Below are 22,272 nucleotides of genomic sequence, written 5' to 3' on the forward strand. Positions count from 1 at the left end.
AGTATAGTATAGTCTGAAGACAGGGAGTCTGATTCCTGGCTCTGTTTTCTTTCTCAAGTTTGCTTTGGCCATTCAGGGACTTTTGTGTTCCCATACACATTTTAAGATTTTTTGTTCTAGTTCTGAGAAAAATGCCATTGGCAATTTGATAGGGATTGCACTGAATCTGTAGGTTGCCTTGGGTAGTATAGTCATTTTGACAATTTGATTCTTCCTGTCCAAGGACATGGTATATTTTTCCAACTGTTTGTGTCATCTTCAGTTTCTTTCATCAGCATCTTATAGTATTTGGAGTACAGGTCTTTTGTCTCCTTAGGTAGGTTTATTCCTAGATATTTTATTCTTTTTGATGCTATGGTAAATGGGATTGTTTCTTTCATTTCTCTTTCTGACATTTAATTGTTAGTATATAGAAGTGCAATGGATTTCTGTGTGTTAATTTTGTGTCCTGCAACTTTACTGAATTCATTGTTGAGCTCTAGTAGTTTTCTGGTAGCATCTTTAGGATTTTCTGTGTATGGTATCATGTCATCTGCAAACAGTGATAGTTTTTTTTCTTCTTGTCCAATTTGGATTCCTTTTATTTCTTTTTCTTCTCTGATTGACATGGCTAGGACTTCCAAAACTATGATGAATAAAAGTGGCAAGAGTGGACCTCCTTGTCTTGTTCCTGATCTTAAAGGAAATACTTCCAGCTTTTCACCATTGAGTATAATGTTTGTCATATATGGCCTTTATTATGTTGAGGTATGTTCCCTCTGTGCCCACTTTTTGGAGAGTTTTTATTATAAATGGGTGTCAAATTGTGCCAAAGTCAAAAGCTTTTTCTGCATCTATTGAGATGATCATATGGTTTTTATTCTTCAAATTGTTGGTGTGGTGTATCACATTGATTGATTTGTGGATATTAGAAAATCCTTGCATCCCTGGGATAAATCCCACTTGATCATGGTGTATGATCATTTTAATGTATTGTTGGATTCAGATTACTAGTATTTTATTGAGGATTTTTGCATCTATATTCCTCAGTGATACTGGTCACTAACTTTCTTTTTTGTGGTATTGTTGTCTGGTTTTGGTATCAGGGTAATGGTGGCCTCATAGAGTGAGTTTGGGAGAATTCCTTCCTCTGCAATTTTTTTTGGAAGAGTTTCAGAAGGATAGGTCTTACCTCTTCTCTAAATGTTTGATAGAATTCGCCTGTGAAGCTATCTGGTCCTGGAATTTTGTTTGTTGGGAGTTTTAAAATCACAGTTTCAATTTCCGTACTTGTGATTGGTCCTCTTTAACACTTATTGTCATGTGCCAGTGTCTGTGCTGAGCACTTTGCATGTATTATGTCATTTGGGTCTCATGAAGAGCCTGTAAGGTAAAGTCATTACATCTTCTTTTTACAGAGGAAGGAATGAAGGCACAGAAGGTTAAATGAGCAATTTATACTACACATCTGGCAAGGGAGCAGAGTCAGAGTTCAAACCCAGTGCCCCGTGCCCTGAATCTTAAACATCATGGTGTCTTTGCTCTTTACAAGGACTTAGAACAGAGACTTAAAGGAAGGGTTTCAGAGCTATTTCCATGGAAAATCAGAATAATGTAACTTGAGGATAGAAAATGCTTCAGGTTTGGCATGCTCCCCCTCTCAAATAACAATCGTCTCTGTAGTCAAAACAGGAGGCAGTCAACAGAGGAAGGATGAACATTTTACTTGAAAGAGCAAGCAGAACCCATCAGGGTAAGTGCTGGAGACCATTCTCCGAGGGTCTCTTGTGTTTCTGCACGTGTTGCAAGCAGAGGCACTGACTGCTTTTGTTGTGAACCATCTTTTCAAGGATGTTTGTATAGTGAACAGTCTTAGGAGATAGTGACAGTGTCTCCTTTCAGAGTAAAGGGTCAGGCATGTGTACTGCTGTCATGAAAGATTTGGGTTCCCTAAGGTCAGGGTTCCTTTCCTGTAACTGCATGTGGGGATGTTTGTCTTGCCTTGTGGGGAACCAACACAAATGCTGACACTGGTTGCTGCTACTGTTGTAAGTTATCAAGTGCCCTTTGACTCTGACCCAGGAATCACATGTCTTTCTGCAGCTGGTTAACCTGTTGGCTTGAATGTAGGGTAGAATCTCAGACCATTCACAGTTTACCTTGACAATAAGGTAAATTTTTCTATCCCCTTTTAAGTGCAATGAAACACTCGATATCCAAAGGTAGCTGGTCTGGATTTTCTACATGTCAGTTGGTTGAACAAGGAGGAAGGGAAGTGTCTTCCCAGACAATGGAAATTAACATCCTTGAAATAGATATTCATTTAGTCAGAATTCATGTCAACCTAATTCTGAAACACAGAGTTCCGTCTGAGTTCTAAATGTTATGGCAAAGTCCCCAAATTAGATTTCAGTACCCTAAAATGTCAACAAATATGTGGTTTAAAATTTTTTGAAGATACAACCTGATGGGGAAATGGAGTTGAGATACATTTTTAGACTTTCCACAAGCATTAGGATATCCAGCTCTGTTGGAAAGGAGGGTGAAACTATAATTCTGAATAGAAGGAAAACAAAAGTTTCATACATAAAGATTAAAAAATAAAGTTATTTGAATATTTTGAGTTCCCTAAGTGGGAAATAAAGCAAACTTCTTGTGCTGAGGAAAGAATACTGTACCAGAGCTCAAGATAGGTGAGATCATTTTATCAAGTAATTGTGAGACTTGCACGGGATAGTATCTGGGCCTTGTTTTTTCTTCAGGCATAAAACAGGGGGTATGAAATACATCTCAAAGCTCACATCTAACATGGAAGCTAATGGAATCATAGACTCTCTGAAATAGAAGGAAACAGTAGCGAATTATTTTCTCAGCATAAATTCTAAGTGGTGTTTCTGGAGAGAGAAAGATTATTACATTTCAGATCAGCCTGTTTCATCTCCAGACATCTTTCAATAATAGAGTCTTCTTTATATTGAGGTAAAATGTGTTAACTTGTAACTTTTATCATTGATCCTGGATTAACTTCTGGACCATAAATGACAAGAATAATCTCTTCCCCCTCACCCTTGCTAGCATATCAGTTACTTGAAGTAGGTCATCACATCAGAGATCACTCTATTCTAATCTGTTAGTCCCTGATCCCTATAAATTCTTCTATATATGAGTTTGCGTTCCTTCCTAATTCTGGTTGGTCTTAAATTGTAAGCTGTTTCACGCAGGCCTGTGTACTTTAGACAGCAAAACAGAGTTCTGTCCATTGCTCTTCCTGAAAAAGTTTGCTAGAGGTGGAAGAACTGGTATCAGAAACTGATCTCCAGGGGCTGTGGATCCTGTCCGAGATGGTGGCAGTGGGGTTGGAGATGGGGAAAGGAAGCCAGGGCTGGTTCTGCCTCCTGGAGTTTTAAAAGTCTAAGCTCATCAGCACAGGAAAGCTGATGGGGCAGACTTAAATTCTATCCAAGCACATGGTGATATCCTAAAGATCACATACCACGAGAGAAGGGCAGTTCACCTAATAAACGTGATTTTACTTGTCAGTTGGGAGCCAGAGGATCAGCTGGGATCACGCAAGGAACAGTGTAGCCTGGGCAGGCCTCCCTAGTCTAATACTTAAATTGTAAGACTATCCTGGTGGTTTTCATATCATATCATCAGAGTAGCTTGTTAAAAGTAAGATTCTCAGGCCTACAAATTGGATTCAGCGAGCATGGGGTGTCCACAAATCTAATTTTCAATAGCTCTCTCCATAGACAGAGATGCAGATGGCCCATGGACACTCAGTAAAATACACTGTTTCTGGTTCTTTTGACATCAGAGACACCAAATCCTGAGGACCCCACCATAGGTCCCACCATGATGGAGTAAAATAGAGAACTATTCAGCTGGATGCTTTAAGGTCAGCCTAGAATGGCCCCCTGTAGGCCTGGATGGCTAAATGTTTGTTGAATGAATGCTCCTCCCTACTCCTCCTCTCTAACCACTCCCAAATCCTTGTTTGTTGAAACCATTTTTGTTTTCAATTTTGAAACTTCTCTCAATCCCTACAACCAGTGTCTCCCTACACGTTCCTGTCAGATCTTCGGTAGAAGTTTTTTTTCTTCCCATTCTGTCTTTTCTTACTGCAAGTTGGCAGATCATTCTTGCTGAGTTCCTAACTATAGTTTGAATCTAAAGTGTCTCAGATTATAAGTACAGAAGCAAAGAATTCCATTGTCCAGTGGGACTGACTACTGTGGTAATAGAAAGGGCCAGATGTGAGGATTCGGTTTGAGCTCCTAGAAGATGGAAGTGGAGGTGTTAACAAAAATGGTAGGAGAATCTCTAGACTCAGGAGGGAAAATGAGGCATTCAGTTTTGTTCAAAGACAACTTAAGGTGCTGGTAGGATACTTAAAAGAAAACTATACTATATTACATATTGTACAAAATACACCATTGGAAATCTAGGCCAGGAACTCAGAAAAGAGGTCTAGGTTACATATTGAGTTATACACAGTGATTCGATTAGGTGAGATTATAAAGAGAGAGAGGTATAGGGGGAGGGTAGGAAAAAGGACACACATCGAACCTTAAAAAAAAAAAAGCCTATCTGTAGCAATATAGAAGGAGAGGGACCACAAGTAATCCAATCAGGAAACTAATTAGAGTACAGTATTACAGAAGCCAAGGTAAGAAAGTATCAAGGAAAGATTTCTTGACTTAATAGAACATTTGTACATACAAATCGGTAGTAGTTAAATTCACACTGAAGGTTTAAGCAATAAGAGGTCAGTGATGAAGAAAGCAAGTCATAGCAAGCTGCTCTATTCAGATGTAAAACAATAAAAATGAATGAGTGAATGGATGCATGGAAAAAGAAAAAAGAATCAAGTAGCAGTTTGATTTGTCCTTAGAAGAAAACTGATGATGCTTGCTGGAGAAACCAATACATTCAGTGACTGAAAATGCAAGAAAAAGGAGTTAAGGAAAATCTGAGAGGATAATTGATAGCAACATAAAAGTAAAAAAGGAGGAAACTGAAAATTGTATCAGACTTTTTTGAGTCAAGTTGGAGATAACGTCACTGGAGAGACTGAGAAGATGAAGATACCATGGGTGGCTGGCAGTGGGGGTGGGATAGATAATAGAATGATGGGTTAACCGAAGTCTATTTATCTCTTATATAAAAGAAGTCACAAGGTACACAGACAGGGTTTCTTTGGTGGTTCCAAACATGTGGCTCCACGTCATGAGGGACCCTGGCTCATCCTGTTTTCAATTCACCATCCTAGTTTATGGCTTCTATCTTCATGGTTCAAGAGAGCTGCTAGATCTCCATTGATCACACCCATGTGTGCTGGCTAGAAAGGAAAAGCAGAAAAGCAAAAATGGCTCCTTGCAGCTGCATTAGGTCTCTTTCAGCAGCCTTTTTGGGAAGTATCACACAAGTTTTGCTTTCATGTATTTGGCCAGAACTTTTATCAGCTACACCTATTCACAAAGGAGGCTGGAAGATATAGTTTTGTTCCCTCATTGTGACCAGAGAAATGTCAGGGTTCTCTTACAAAGAAGGAAGGGAAGATGATGGTGTTCGGTAACTGTCAGTTTCTGTCATAGACATGGTGAAACATTTGTGATGAGGCCATTATTCCAGTTTCGTCACTTTTTCTAGCAAAACTGGTTATCAGGAAAAGAAATGTTTTGGCCGGGGCTATGGACTGGAGTGGCAGTTTCCAAGAAGGAAGTGAGCAATTCCAGAGTACAAGCAAACATACTGCTGAAACCCGGATACTGAGGTCCAGGCAGATGGACTGAAAAAGCACAATGGGTACTCATGGGGCTAGAGATCACAAGGAACGCAGAGAGCTAGTTGAATAAAGAAGAAAGGAATGGGAAAGTGGAAGAAAGATGGTGTGATGAGAAGAGGAGATTTCAAGTTGGCAAAAATAAGGCAGTTACAAATGCTCAAAGTATGAGATGTGATTATTCTTGGCTGGAATGGAAAAATAGGTTATTATATTGATGTGTAGTAGTTATGGAAACAAGGCTAGAAGGATCATTGATAAGGATGATATCAGGACTTGAAAGTGGAAAGCAACACTAAACTAGAGACTAAAAACCTAGATATTCATGAGATCAGAAGTAAACAGAATGAGGAGTAGGGTCAATGTAGAGATTCACTTACAACTGAGGAGCGGTTGATTGGAAATCGCAGGGGAATATTAGTAATGGCAGACATTTATTGAGTACTTGCTATGTGACAAACAAGAAACTGTTTTTAATATAAAAATGATTTTTAAATTTACAATTTAGGAATAATTTTAGATTTACGTAAAAGTTGTGACGATACAGACTTTCTTCCCTTCATCCGTCTTCCTCTAAACTTAACCTCTTACATAACTGTGGTACATTGGTAAAGCTAGGAAATGACAGTGGTACAGTACTATTAACTAAACGTGATTCGGCTTTCTTCAGTCGTTCCACTAATGCCTCTTTTCTATTGCAGAATGCAATCCCACATACCCTGTTGTACTTTGTATTTCGTTGTCATGCCTCCTTAGTCTCCTCCGACCTGTGATGTCTCAACATCTGTTTTTCTTGACCTTAACACTTTAAAGAATACTCCCAGGAATCTTGTGGAATGTCTCTCAGTTGGGGTTTCTCTGACATTTTCTGATGAGTAGACTAGGGCTATGTGTGTTTGAGAAAATACCACAGAGCAGAAGTGTGCTGATCATATAGCATCGTATCTGTGAGAACACCACAACATACTTGATGTCAAACTCGATCTCTTGGTTAAAGGGGTGCTTGCCAGATTTCTACAATACAAACATTTTTTCCCCTTTCTCTACTCTATTCAGCAAGAGGCTGAGTTCAGCCCACACTCAAGGGGAGGGGTATTAAGCTCCATCTATTGGAAGGCATAGTTACCTATATTTGTGATTTTCCTGTAAGGAAGGTTTGCCCCCTTGTCCCCATTTATTTATTTCTTCAATCATTTATTCATATCAGGATGGACTCACGGATATTTTATTCTTTGGGTTGTAATCCAATACTATTATTTTTTTGCTCAAATTGTTCGTTTTGGCAACTGGGAACTGTTTTTACATAAATTATTTATTGAATCCTGTGAGGTGCCTATTACTGTTATCCTTATTTAGTAGAAACGGAAACTCAGGCTCAGAGAGTAAGAAACCTTCCCAATGATTCACATCATGTGTGTGTTGAGGCCAGGTGTCTTCAGAGTCTGTGTGCTTAGCTTTGCTGTGCTGCTCTTAGAGGGAAAGGATGCTCGACGCAAGTCAACCAGAGGTAAGGTGTCTTTATTTCACCCTTTTTCAGAGGTGAGATCACAGATTTTGAGGGGATTCATCATAAAGGTAGTAGTTGCAGAATGGATGAGCTTCCAAAGGGTCAGTATGTAGAGAAAGAAACACACATGGTGGTCAGAACTAAGCCTGTTGCCAGGTGGGAGGAGAGGACAGTAGCTAACAAAGGCAGATGAGGGAATAAACAGGATGCAGGACAGCTAATGTCATAGAACCTAAGGGAGGAAAAAAGTTCATAGAGGGTGCAGGGCCGTAGAGAATCAGCCTATGGTAAGACGGAAGTTAAGTGAACATCATCAAAGCAGCGTAATGGGAAGAAAACAAGATTTCAGGAGACCAACATTATTTTAGAGAAAGGAGGCAAAGAAGTAATTTAATAAGAAAAGGGATGCAGAATCAAGTAATTTTTCTTGTTCCTGGGATAGAGGATGACCTGTACACAGGGGTGCCCATAGGAGAGAGAAAAGACTCTGGAAGAGGGAGACGGAGTAGCTGAGTGTATGAAAACTGGAAAGGAAGGGTGCTTTTTTCTTTTTTATTGAAGTAGAGTTGATTTACAGTGTTGTGTTAATTTCTGCTGTACAGCAAAGTCATTCAGTTAAATATAAATACACACGTTCTTTTTTACATTCTTATTCATTATGCTTTATCATAGGATACTGAATACAGTTCTCTGTGCTGTATAGTAGGGCCTTGTTGTTTATCCATTCCAAATACATTAGCTTACATCTGCTACCCCCAACCTCTGGATGTAGAGAACAGACTTGTGGTTGCCAAGGGGGAGGGGGGGGGAGGGATGGAGGGGCAGGTTGTGGTTAGGGAGAGTGTCCATCTTGGAGGCCGGGGAGCTTCTCCTTCTCCCATGTTGGAAGTTGGCCTAAGAGCAGAGGACAGTGGTATTGTGGAGGTAAAAGTACAGACACACTTACGATGTGCTGTGGGGTTTTGATGGTTTCAGTCGTATTAGTGCAACTGGAAGCATGGTCCTCTGCGGACACTGGGATAAAACTTGAGACATTCCCTAGTCTTGTGAGTAGCTAACATCCCTGGTCAGTGTTTGACAGGCTTGGTGACAAGGGGGCAAGTTGCAGTCATTCATGCTGATGAAGTCATTTGACTGAAAGTAGGGATCAGAAATATTATCTGGATTTTTCTTGACTCTTTCAGATCAAACGGTTGAAACTGAATATATTGTGCACGTAGGCAAAAGACAGTGTTAGTCTTTCTCAAATATTCAGAATTAAGTATGATGCTAATTGGCTATGTTTTTATCGACTTGTTGAGAAAAATACCTAATGATTAAGAATCAATGTAAAATTAATGTAAAAAATTGTTACCAGAATGAAAACTTTTTCCCAGGAACTTCTTTTCAACTCTAACTGCAGAATTCTTGGTGAGTGTTTAATAGTTATGAATTTAACACCAAAGGCTTAACATGCCATTTATATTTGTTAGAGGTGTAAGTTTGGGCAATACCTTTTCTAATCTAAGCATAGAATAGAACATGGGTTGTTTAAATTTTTGTCATAAATATTCTTAAAATATTGGCTATTAAAATGGAATGTTGGATTTTAATCTGAGATACAAAACAAATACCACTAGACTATACTACTGATAATACAAGGTTTAAAACAACATACATTTCAGAAGCATTTTAACCTATGAAGTTACTTGAAGTGTGTTTTTTTTTTTATATTCCTGTCAAGGCCAAAATATCCAGGGGCAGAACTTTATAAGAAGTTTATGAATTATTGACTTAACCTATCCTTAAATATGAATTATTGACTTAACCTATCCTTAAATGTTGAAGACTGCTTTCATCTAATATAACACTATACTTTAAGTACTCACTTCCTTTATATGGACCAGAAAGAAGAATTTGCCTTAAAACATATTATTCATACCTGGTGATTATTTTATTACCATATATATTATTGTGTACAATTTTTTGATAATGAAGGATATTTATTACAAATCATATTTTAAACAAAAATGTATTCATGGCATATGTAAGCATTAACATCTTGAAGGAGAGAATACCCATGAAAACATTTACCTCCAATTTAGTAATACTGAAAAACACTAGTTTGAGCATAGCAATGATTGAAAGCTATATAATACATTGGAACACTGGTGAATCTTCAGGTACTGTAGAAACAACCTGGCATAGGAAAAAGATCAAATGAGGCACATCACATCCTCAGAAGTGCACATCATCTAAAAATAAATCCCTCAATACAGCAGTACACAAACCATTCTTCCTTTGTTTGGCACTTAGCAGTACAGACAAAGGTGTATTTGGTTTAATGTGATTTTACTATTCTTAGATAAATTTTAGTTACTTTTATAGATAAAAATATACAATATTGCTTTAAGTTTTTTAAATTTTATAAGTGTATACTTGATTGTCATTATATTCACAATTTAAAAAGCCTATTTTTTCCCCCACTAAACCATTCAGTAACATGTGGAAGAGACTAACAAAAATGGTTTATATGAAGACTTTTAATGAAAGGTTTAAATGTGAAAATGGAATATTAATCTGGATCACTGGTCTAAATCTTTAGTGATACCTCATGCTGGAAACAAATTATGAAATGTTTTAGACAGACAAATTTATTATTTTCAACTCTTAAACTGATTCTACAGGTTCAATATTTTGTCTGAAAATGCATAAAACTGATGTAGATATTTTGTCTGAAGTCACTTTTATATACATTAATTTACTAAAAAAATAACAAAAACATGTATTTTAATACTACATTTCAGTGTGGGATTCCATCACGTTTTTATATAATACGTGCAAAATGTGTCTGTGCCTTTCCAGATGTCATATTTAAATAAAAGAAAGGCAGATGGTGGCACTTTTAAGTTACCTGAGGATGGTTAAATTAATAGCCTGATTAATTTGCCTTATTGATAATAGAGGTCATCGTATCAGAAACAACCTAATACTTGAAGTTAAGAGAACTGCATGATTGTCTTTTTCTTAATACCAACTTTTGAAAGAAGTTGGATTCATTATTTGCTATCTTAAAAAGACACACTGATAAAATATGTTAAGACCCAAACAAATTATTTACGTGCATATATAAGGTATGCACTATTTTTAAATGAAAGAAAATATTTTACAAATAATTTTGTTCATTATAAACTATACAATGCACCATTCTTTTCACTCATACCAATACTTTGCACCAAACATTGCTATATTCAATCTTAACACTTCTCAAATATGAGAAAAACAGTTTCCACTATACTAAGAAGTGAAATTTATAGTGAACATATTCCAACATCTTAAAGGATCACAGATCTACAACAGTTTTTAAAGAATTTATACATATTGAAATGGGTGCTTTACTTATTAAAGAGCTAAAAGTAAAGCTGCTTCTCTTCATTTTAAGTTAAATGCTGTAGCATTTAACAGCAGATTCTTTACACTGCAACATTCAACTATTAAGGTGGAGATTTTAGTAAAGCTAAATGGTGGTATATCTCTTACTTCTGAAAACTGCTGAAATTTTAGTGCTGCTGTCTTATTTATATGATAATTAAAAAATAATTTGGAAAGACATCTTCCCTTTCAAAATTTTTCAACATAAGGCACACGGCAACATTAAAGTCTAGAAACGACGAGATTAAATAATTAACTTTTCAACCATTTTTTGCCCTTTACCTGAAGAAAGTGGGTGAGTAGCACAGTTAAAACATGCCTGGATTAATAAAAATGACTGAATTTAAGAAACACTGATAATATTTGTGTGCAGAATGTTATTAATTTTAAAAAGAGAAAGTATATTTTATATAAAACATACTCATACAGTGTTATAGGTAGAAAAAATTGTGAGGCACTTACATTACCAAGGAAGGAGGAGAGCACTGAGATTATCTTTTTATAAAAGCACCGAACCACTCATTTTATAACATCTGAGATAAAAGCAGAAGCTACAAATAAAAGAAAATAGTTCATATTTGGTACACTAATAAGAATGTTGTTGAAGTTCAAAACTCGAAGTATTTCATTTTATTCTGACAGAAATAATTCCAACAGAGAAAAAGTTCTTATTTAAAAGTGTCATAATGTCCCCCTGAATAAGTTTTGTATATTCTGTGGTATCTCAGAATACTATAAAGTGTAGATTATTTCACTCCTCTGTGGCAGCATACTTTCTATTTTAATGATGGTAATATATGTAATTAACTCCTCTTATAAAATCATTAAAATTTGGTTTGGAAAAACAGTGAGCACTACATATATCAATGCCTCCACGTGAACTTGCTAACATCCAACAATGACTGACAGTTTTATTACTCCCTAATAATGTTTCACAAACGAATTTAATCAAAAAACCAAGATGAAAAGTGGGCTTGGAATTACAAGAATCCACTGGATGTCAAGTCAGAGAAAGGTCTGGCTTCTGACGGGTGAAGATGGGTGGTAGGCTGAGTGTTATTTATGCTGTTTAATTCAGCTGGATAGGTTTCATTTAAGACTCCTCCGTTCTGAAACTGAAAACAAACAAAAATTGCAATGCAACTTATTAGAACAGATCCTTCGTATAGCTTAAGCCGTTAGATGATGTATGAAAATGTATTTTTAAAATCTTTGTCCTGGGCTTCCCTGGTGGCGCAGTGGTTGGGAGTCTGCCTGCCGATGCAGGGGACGCGGGTTCGTGCCCCGGTCCAGGAGGATCCCACATGCCGCAGAGCGGCTGGGCCCGTGAGCCATGGCCGCTAAGACTGCGCGTACGGAGGCTGTGCTCCGTGGCGGGAGAGGCCACAACAGTGAGAGCCCAGCGTACCGCAAAAAAAAAAAAACAAAAAAAAACTTTGTCCTGCACGTTGTTAAACTTCAAATTCCTTTCCTGCTGTTAAATTTTAAATCATTCAGTGAAGACATACTGAACATATATTCTGTATTAGTTGCGTTTACAGCCTTTTGGTTTCTCTCTTACATGGTATGGAGGAATAATATCATTGTCTCACTGCAGATTTGGCATTCCATACCCTGAGAGAGTACTTGATCAGTGAACTGCCTATGGTTTGGATAGGAGCTGATGGATCAGAGAGTACCAATCGTGAATCACAGTAACTGTACTCTCTGTCATAAGTAAGCTTGTTTTGACCAGATTTTATCTAAAAGTTCTAGGTACCGATGAATTAATTACATTGAAGATCACTACACTGAACTACAGATAACCTAGAACCTTCTCAAAGGAGGTAAGTTTTGATTTGCAAGAGGTTTCTTAACATATTACACCATGGGTATATGATTGCTAGAACCAAGTTTTTTAATTCATAACATGCTTTACTACTAAAATTACTGTCCTAATTATGGAAATAAGTTACCAAAGTAAAATACTTGCTCTTGCTGTGTAACAGTGAACTTAGGCTGATTTCCATAACTGCTACTGAAAAAAAGGAGGGATGACAGAGATACCTAGTTCTGTAGGATTTTTACAGATTAGAGAGCCTTTTGTATTTTAGAATATAGTTAGTGAAAGTAACATTATAATCATACCCTTAATTGCTTTGAATGACATCTACCTTTCTGAAGCCTATGTAACATTAGGTTTCAGTAATCAAAACAGACTGCTTCTAAACTTCGTCGAGTTTTCAAAAGGAATATAGTAAGTGCCCAGAGAATGGTAGGTTTTGAATAAATTACTCTCATCAGTCATGATACAATGCACATCAGCAATTCTCTAAATATACTGCCTACAGCAGTGCTGTCCACCAGAATATAATGTGAGCCACAGATGGAATTTTAATTTTCTTTAGTTTTTATAACTCCTAGGGGGAATATATAGGTCTAGAATTCTTATCATTCATAAAGAAGTAATACAAAACAGTGGGGGAAGAAAATACTGTAAGGAACTCATGCTAATGCAGGCCCTGTTCAAAATGTAATTTTACATAATTAACTTGTACAGCAAACTGTACAGAAGTTACCTACCCAGGCTTACTTCACAGCAGTGTTGTGAGATAGACTGTAACCAATTGTTAAATAACTGAAGGAAGTCAGGAATGAGGATAAGAAAAACTTTCACAGCCATTTTCTATGAATAAGCTCATATATAATCAGACAAACCTCATATATAATCAGACAAAACCACGTGTATAAAAAGGCCAGAAAAAAACAATTAGTGAAAAAGAGTCAAGTAACATTTATAAACTATTATAATACATAGTCTTATAACCAGGATTCGCTTCAAAACTAAACTGAAATATACGGTAAAATGAACTAAATATTTTCTAATGGAAAAGCATAAATGCAAACATGATGTATTCCTGGGTGGCCGAAGAGAGCAGCAATCATCAGCACGTACTTTTTGTTTTTTTTAAGTTTCCACGATGCTAGAAGGGTTAGAATGACACATTTAAATGAAGACAAAGCATCCAGCTTGAGTCCCCTGATAGAAAGCCAGCTGAGATACCCTTTTTTTTTTTTAAAGAATGCCAGGGAAAGAAACTATTCTACCTTAAAGGATAAAATGAGGATCTGGCAGGTCACAGAGAGCGACTGCCAGAGAACACCAAGGAAGCCAAGTACTGAATTCCAGAGATCATCTAGGACAAAAGCATTTGAAGGAAGCACAACTATATTGATTTTTAACCCAATTTCAAGAGAAATAGAGCCAATATTAAATAATAACTTTAAATAGAGTATAATCGATAAAAACATTGAATCACTATGTTGTACACCTGAAAGTAATTGTAAATCAATTATATGTCAGCAAAAAAATTGAGCTTTGAAGAAAATATCTTTAAAAATTTAAAAGGCCGTATTTTTAAAAATCAAGATTATACTTTTAACTAATTTCACCTGGTTGTCACTTAAGGCCATGTTGCTTTTTTCCTTGCTTTCTTTCTTTCAGGTAACTATGATATACTTGTATTACTAACATATTAAAAAAGTACTTGGCTTATAAAAAAAATAGGTAAAGTTTAAAATGCTCTCTCACATGAATGCTACAGATAATAGATTAAAATCAGTCACTGACGTAGAAAATTTATAACTTGGTTCGATTTATAATGTACGAAGAATCATCTAAAGGGTTTATTCAGTTTAATAAAACTCTTACCTTGTTTAAAAATGCCTGCGGGCCTGGCATTGTTGGGTTGTACTGCATCTGAGCCACATGGCTGTGCTGAGCTTCCGGCTGGCACTGGTACATTGACACAGCCCCGGCGTAACATGTCTGAGGAGTTACTATGGCTGCCTGTGGACTGAGTCCGTGCCTGTGGCTTTGGGGAACTTGTAAACATGTGACAAAGTCTTCTAAATTAGAAGAAGTTGTAGGGTATGGGGCTGGTTCAAAATCCCCGATGGGAAAGTCTAACTGTGTACCCTTAGAATGCGGCGGCAACACAGACTGACCACAGGGAATAAAGCTCTGTGCGTAAGGCATAGTATCAATCTCAGATTTGTAGGGCAACTCTTGACTGGTCCCAGGTACGTCTGAAAAGACATTGTACTGCTGTAAGTCTTGCTGAGGACAATTAAAAGGCACGGATTGGTTCGAGTTCCAGTTTGCGAACATGCCATTAACTTGCATATGCTGCATTTTCTGACACAGCTGTTGCTGCTGCTCCACTGCTCTGTGCTTCTGATGCTGCTGTAGCTGCTCTTGCTCTTCTAACTGGAGGTGCTCCTGTACCATGCAGCTTGGGTTCAGAGCCATGGACTGTTGCTGATGGTAACCTGAACACCCCAAGGCCGACTTATTTAAAGAGTCTTCGACGTAGGTCAGAATTTCATCTGTTAAGTCAATATCTCTGAAGTCTTCTTCACCAGAAAAGTCAGTTCTGAAAAATTCCTCATTCTGTTGCATGTGTTTGATATCTTCAAAATCGATGCCTAGGTGTTTCATAATGCTGTACAAGTCACTATTTCTATTACCTGGAAAGAGCCCTGCGTGATCTCCAGAGAGGGTTGGGTTCATTTCCTGAGACTGGCCAATCTGCTCGTGTTTCAGGATATTGTCACTTCCCATTGGTGCGACATTGTTTTGCCAATTACTGCACTCATTCTGAGAGTCATTGAAAAAGTTTCTTTCAAAAGGTGTACTACTTGAAGCAGGATAGAGATAAATAGATTCATCTTGTTGCATCATGGCATTCAGGAGGGAACTGGGATTGAGGGAATCCTTACTTAGAGTTGACTTGGTAGCAGAATCTTTTCCACCAGCACCATTTTTAGTCCTTATTGGTAAGGGATCCATTATGGGAGGAAAAGGGTTGGTTACCTCATATAAAACAGCTTCTCCAGTGGTAAACATAAAAGGCAACTTCAGATTTCGTTTTCGTAAATGCTCTGTTCCTTCTTCATCTCTAAAATTGTGCACAAGAAAGTTGGCGTATGTTAAGGAGAGTCGCATCATAAACATTTCAAAATAAGAAATTTTAGAAAAGAAAAAATAATAGCAAGCAAAATACACTGTAGTTGAGTTTCATAGCAGGGAACATGAACTCTGAGAGAAATCTTTCTGATGATAAGTACTTAAAATTGTTTTTCAGACAAATTTAATTTAGAATTTGTCCAAAAACTTAATAATACCGTCATTCATTAATTTCACACTCAGGTTCCATCCCTACCTGAAAAATGGATTACAAATGGAATAAAGATCCAAATGTAAAAATGAGGCTCGTTGAAATAAAATATAAAACCCAGAAGCTCTAAAGGAAGATTGACATATGAAAACTAAAAATGTTTGCATGGGGAAGGAATTCATAAATCAAGGCATGGAGAAAATGTCATAGTTATAGGTTCATATGTACTACACAGAGTGTATATATGTAAAATTTAATATCCATATTAGGTAAAGAGCTCCAATGGATCTCATAACCTCTTAATAACTAATAGAACAAGCAAACAAAAATATCAAATGTATAAAAACATTCTTCCATTCTTATAAACAAATTTTCCCATGGGAATTGACAACTGATTTCTAAACTATTTATTTATATAGAAATGTAAAGAGCCAAGATTATCTTGAAAGAGAACAAAAATTCTGAACAAACGAGATGGCGGGCATACATCAAGATATCAAGGCATATTAAGGTACAGAATAGTTTTGGTCTAAAAATAGACAACCAGACCAATGGAACCCCAGATACAATCCCCTGATTGATTGAAATGCAGTGCAGTGGGGAAAAGATGGTCTTTTCAAAAAACCATCTTTCCAATAAATGTTACTAGTCAGCTAGATATCCATGTAAGGGAAAAGAATAATCTTGATCCTTACCCTCAAAACCACATACAAAAATCATTTCGCCAGACTGGAGAAAACTTTTGCAATACAAATATCTGACAAACTACTCACTTCGAGAATATATGAGAAACTTAAAAATCACTGCCTGCTTATTAGCAAACACGCTAAACAAAGCACTGTTATGTTTTTATTTTATTTGACAGATGGCGCTGGCTTTTCATCTTTCCTTCATATACCCAGGATAAACCCTTGGAGTTTTCTTTGATTATTCTCTTTCTGTAGCTCTACATACACAGTTGTTCAAGAAAGTCTGTTAACTCTGTTTTCTCAATGTCCTTACCCTACGCCGCCTTCTTTCTGTACATATTACCTTTCAATTTTTATTTCCAGTGTAAATTCTCTTATTTTTAGGTTTTCATGAAGGAGAATTTATAAACCAAAGTGTTATTATTAAAATAAAAAACCAAAACATGAAATGTTCTAGGTCTTTGTACTTACGTTAGAGGTCTCTGAGTTGCAATGATATAATCTGGTCTTCCATTCTTATAAACTAAGCGTGCATTCGACTGCACCCAAGTCCATCGATTGTCTTTCGTAAGAAGCCTGAACACTATCATGCCACTCTCTCCAGTCTTAATCACTGAAACAAAAAAGAATTAACTTATCAAATTCAAAATCAACACAATAATCTCTGTAATATTTCTAGATGTAATTCACATATCACCAAAGATGATAACTATGTTGACGACTTTTAAGCACAGTATATTAAAATGTATCAAAATACTTCTTCAGCATTGCTATTTTTTCCTGTTTCATACTAAATTTATTATTTAAATGGTTCAAGGAAAGATTAAGTCAGACAATTCTCGTAACACGTGAAAAGAGAGTATAGAGTTTGGAGGGAAAATTGTTTTCATTTTAAAAAAAAGGGAACATTTCCTACAGCCTAATATTTTACTATACAATTTTAAAGCATAATCTCTATTAACATAAATTTTAGAATTAAAAATGATGCCATTAAAAAAACTGAGCAAAAACGTGGGCAAAAGGTCATTTTCAGAGTAATTAAACTACTTAATTCCTGTGTGGCAGCTAATGAACAGAGAGTGTAACTCAGGCTAATCATAATTGTGGGATACTAAGGAGAAGTTTATCCAAATAGTTTCCTTAAACACTTACATTAGTAATAATTTGAAAGACGTACTAGAGCGTAAGCTGCTTTCACAGCCAAGCTCATGAGAAACTACAACTTACTCCGGATATGGTACTCAGCACAGTAAAGCATATCAGCAGCATGAATAAACTGATATCCTGATCCTCTCATGCATAGCTCTGCTTCAGTATAGCCTAAAACAATTCTTCCTCTGTTTAAAAGAAAGGCAAAATAAGAATGCAATTAAAATTTAACAAAAATGAAGTAGCCAACATCAGTTCATTAGTTATATGCTAGTTTCTGTACTACGTTGACATTCAGAATTTCACACTAGCAGGTAGAAACACACACAGTTCTGTAACTGCTCTCTTTTGCTTATGGTTGCAAATTTCACTTTTAGACTGTTTTCTTCTCCTGAATAAAGACCATGAAAATTATTGCTAAAGATCAGTCTAACAGAGTAGATTATATAGGTGAAACACAAAATCTCTAATTAAATTCTAGAATACCTATACTACATTTTGAGGGGCAGGGTTTCTCCAACCTGTCTGCATTTGCGTTATTAGGAAGGAGAAAAGTAGCAACATGCTTTGGTTACTAAACTTCTAGGGCTAAAAGTCAAAGTTTGTATAGTTTAAAAATGTAAAACAAGTCAACAATAAATGTCATCAGGATACCGAATCTTATATAAACACATCATCTGTATAATACAGAAATTGTGTCAAATATTGTAAAATAATAAAAAGATTTGTGAACGTGATGAAATTTTATTTTAAAAGGCTATGCTGTAAAGTATGAAATAATAATAGCTACTATAATAATAAACTACTATAATCAACACCATATGGAAAATATATACATGCTAAGACACACTTACTGCAACAAAATATACATTTGGTAAAATAAACCTGAAAAGGTTTCACTTACTTGGCATCACAACCAGTAGGTGTAAAGTCTAACTTGTGTTTGGTTCTAAAGATGAAATTTTTGGTTCGGATTTCAAGTATGGATGGTGGCTGCAGTGGAGTAGCTATTGCAAACAAAGCCAACTGCGGTGGAAGTATTGATCCATCTTTCCCTTTCTTGTTCTGTCCGTGAAGATACTTCAACCTCCCTTGGAAATTCATTGCCTTAAAAAACAGTTCATTAAGATTAACGTTTTAAAATGGTTCCTTTTTAAAAGGCTCCATCAGGGCCATTTCCAGTGTTCTTGATAATTCCATAAAAGTTCATGAGGCTATCAAATGTGACTTGAATTCCTTTCTCCCCAGAAAGCCCATTAAAAATATCCTAAAAGGTAGTATGAGGGCTATCCTCAAGGGATTCGTAAGTGAACCACTCAGTGCTTTAATAGGTCACAAAAGGAAGACCTAATGGTTTTCTGACCTTGCGGCTGCCCTACCATCCACGCCTAGCACGGGTCCGTACACACTGCACACTCAAACTCTATTTCCTAAACGAATGAATAGTGATAAAGCCATCAAGTACATATTAATTTTCAGATATAGTCTGTGGACTAGTCCACAGCTCAGAGTATATTCAAAATTCATAGGAATCTTTTATAGAGAGATAAAACAACTGTTTAAAAACACTAAAATGAATCATAAAACGATACAAAGAACACAGAACTCTATTAAAGAACAATTTTAGAAGACAGAGGAAACAGAGACAATTTAATCACGATCATGATCAATCTGGCTGCTTAAAACAGTACCAGGCCAAGGGATGATTCTTACATCAATATGAGAGCAGCACAAGGGAGAAAAGGCCCAATTACACAAAGAAATTCCACCTAGACATATATACTAAGTGATCATCAATACTAGCAAACTAGCTCAAAGCACAGTTCTAATTCTGGGTCAGCAAAACTATCTTCAGGAATAAACACACCAACAAAAATCATTGTTTGCTAATAGATTTGATCATCTGTTTCCAATTCCTGATAAGTCACAAAAGTAATATGCAACATGCTTGGTCTCCTTCTGTACCTGGTGGAGTGCACAATCTTCAGGACACAGGCACCTGACAGGCCGGGCCGTCTCTACTCTTAGCGTCCTGCCTACGCTGCTCCCTCGCCATCCTACTCAGGAGTTCACACTATTCAAGAGCATTTCATACTAGAGGAGGATCCTGCAATCATGAAGACACAACCACTTTTTTACACGGCAGTTATTCCAGCCATGCGGAAAAGGCCGTGATAATTTTTCCATTTGGCAGGCATTAAATCCAAGGAGGGTAAGCAGTCTGCTGCCAAAGAAGTGCTATATAATTCTCTATCTTATACCTAAAAAGTCCAAAAGAAGGGGAAAGAGAGAGAGTTCCCTGTTATTCCACTAGTCTTTGTTACTGCATCCTAAAGGATAGAGATTTATTTCCAAAACTTTAGAAAGATTTTAAAAAGTTACTGTCCTTTATAAAATTATTTAATAAAGTAGATTTTTATAACCCAAACTCAAATACATTCAAATTAAATTGGTTTCACTTTTCTTTTTAATTTTCTAAAACTTCATAGTAAATGTCAGTAAAAGATTTTGCACCTTACCAGAAAACCAGATGAATTATCCAACAGACACCTTAGTCGGCAAACGAAGCACCTTTCCATAGACGAAGAGTTCTCTGGAGGAACCTGGTCTGGGTTATAATAGACTGCTGGCTGTGAGAGGCCATTAGCTTCTGTAGAAATAATAGCAACACAAAGTTACTTTCATTTTGCTGTAAAATTAAGTGTTTGAATAGCTGAAATTTGTGTTAATTTCTAAACCGAAGTCTGTGTTTGGATTACAAAAGAAAAATCGCTTTCAGAAGGGGAGCTAGTGAAAAGAAATGAAAACTTATTGAATAACATTTTCACTACATAGAACTTTACCTATTCGGCTGTTTTTACTTCTACTGAGCTATCCTGTCAACAATTTCTATATTTTCTAAGCCTTTTCTTCTTTTTAACATTTTCACAGATGTGTGAAAACACTGCTTGCATTGAAAGAAGGTTTTTTTATCCTTGCATATGCTAGTCTGCTTTTATATTTGGTGCATTTTAAACACAGAACAATTCATACACACTCCAGAATCAACCTTGTACATTCCTTCCCCCTTTTCACAACAGTGTAAGAGTTCTTTTTATACAATATATTAGTGAGTATATGGGTATACTTTGTCACGTGAAATTCATCAATGGCTGTCATCTGTCAAAATCCTCCTTAGGTCACCAGGTTCCCTGTGACCTGGCTCTGGCCCGCAGCCAGAGATTCATGTCTTTCCCCTTCTCCCCAACCTTCACCATGGAGTTCTATGCCCCTAAAGGTTCTCTGCCTTCTTTCACAGAATTATATCAAAAAATCCCCAACACTATCTTTTGGTAAACATTCTTACCATCCATTTTTTGTCCAGAGTCTGGACACTGTGAAGGGTTTAACGCCCAGTGCAGCTGGCGCTGAAATTCAGCTCGGTCTTCAGTATGGATCAGTTCATACACACTCTGATGGATGACATCAGACTAAAGAAAAAAAAAAAAAAAAAAGGAAATTAACAAGAAGTACTGATTTTTTTAAAATGGGGCTTACTAATTTCAAAATCTTGCTAGATTAGTGGGTGCTTGTTAGTGGTGATGAACGCAAATGAAATGCTTGCAAAGTTCTTCAGGAATCCAATATAGGAAAAGCCAGAAAGAGACTAGCACTGTAATTGACAAGTCAAAAGTTATTTGCCATCACTTCCCTGTGTGAATGCTTTTCAGTCAAATAAGTCACCTTCCCACTCCTTAATTGCAGCACATTAAGTTCTGCTGATTTTTATCTATTTACTGATCTTTTAAAATCCTCCTTCTTCCACAAAACCTTGTCTGAACATCCAGCTGCATTTGACTTCTCTAAGCTTGATAGTATTATGTATTTCCTTCACTGCTCTCTAATAATTTTCCTTATATGAAATTTTTACTTCTAGTAGATTCCATAAGAGTAAGGGATTATGCCATTACCAGGTCAGAATCCCTCCTTCACCTCTTGCTTCTCAGCATTTACTACAGTAAATGGCCCTTCCACCAGAATTGCTCTAACTTTTTTTATTGCAACTCATGGCAAGAAATACATTTTCTATCCATCGTGTGTGTGTGTGTGTGTGTGTGTGTGTGTGTATACACACACGTGGAAAAAAGTTTCACAGAACACTTTTTTTATGTGTAACAATATTTTTAAAATTTATTTTTATTGGTGTATAGTTGCTTTATAATGTCCTGTTAGCTTCTACTGTACAGCAAAATGAATCAGCCATACATATATATATATATATGTGTGTATATATATATATATATATATATATATACCCTCTCTTTTGTATTTCCCTCCCATTTAGGTCACCACAGTGCATTAAGTAGAGTTCTCTGTGCTATACAGTATGTTCCCATCAGCTGTCTGTTTTATACATAGTATCAATAGTGTATATGTGTCGATCGCAATCTCCCAATTCCTCCCACCCCACCCCTTTCCCCGTTGGTGTCCATACATTTGTGCTCTACGTCTGTCTCTATTTCTGCGTGGCAAATAAGGTCATCTCTACCATTTTTCTAGATTCCACATGTGTGTGACAATATTGTGTTTTCTATTTTATTTCATTTTAAGCAA

At 36.5% G+C, this 22,272-nt stretch overlaps 1 protein-coding gene and 1 long non-coding RNA gene across 3 annotated transcripts in view; one reads left to right on the forward strand and one right to left on the reverse strand.

The window, feature by feature from the left end:
* The window catches only part of LOC137228993 (uncharacterized), a 359,733-nt gene that overhangs the window by 317,616 nt on the left and 19,845 nt on the right, over window positions 1-22,272 (forward strand). For both annotated transcript variants that reach the window (XR_010945481.1, XR_010945482.1), the window contains exons 5-6: window positions 7,124-7,271; window positions 12,432-12,508. This is a non-coding gene — a long non-coding RNA (uncharacterized lncRNA). The remainder of the gene's footprint in view (window positions 1-7,123; window positions 7,272-12,431; window positions 12,509-22,272) is intronic.
* The window catches only part of AHR (aryl hydrocarbon receptor), a 48,762-nt gene continuing 35,672 nt past the window's right edge, over window positions 9,183-22,272 (reverse strand). Inside the window, exons 5-11 of the mRNA XM_067746222.1 lie at window positions 21,026-21,149; window positions 20,199-20,329; window positions 18,584-18,786; window positions 17,758-17,867; window positions 17,002-17,143; window positions 14,374-15,622; window positions 9,183-11,797 (exon numbers count right to left, since the gene is read on the reverse strand). Coding sequence (XP_067602323.1) covers window positions 11,663-11,797; window positions 14,374-15,622; window positions 17,002-17,143; window positions 17,758-17,867; window positions 18,584-18,786; window positions 20,199-20,329; window positions 21,026-21,149 — 2,094 coding nt within the window. The 3' untranslated portion in view covers window positions 9,183-11,662. The remainder of the gene's footprint in view (window positions 11,798-14,373; window positions 15,623-17,001; window positions 17,144-17,757; window positions 17,868-18,583; window positions 18,787-20,198; window positions 20,330-21,025; window positions 21,150-22,272) is intronic.

This window comes from Pseudorca crassidens, chromosome 8 (assembly GCF_039906515.1).
Source record: "Pseudorca crassidens isolate mPseCra1 chromosome 8, mPseCra1.hap1, whole genome shotgun sequence".
NCBI classification, from domain to species: domain Eukaryota; kingdom Metazoa; phylum Chordata; class Mammalia; order Artiodactyla; family Delphinidae; genus Pseudorca; species Pseudorca crassidens.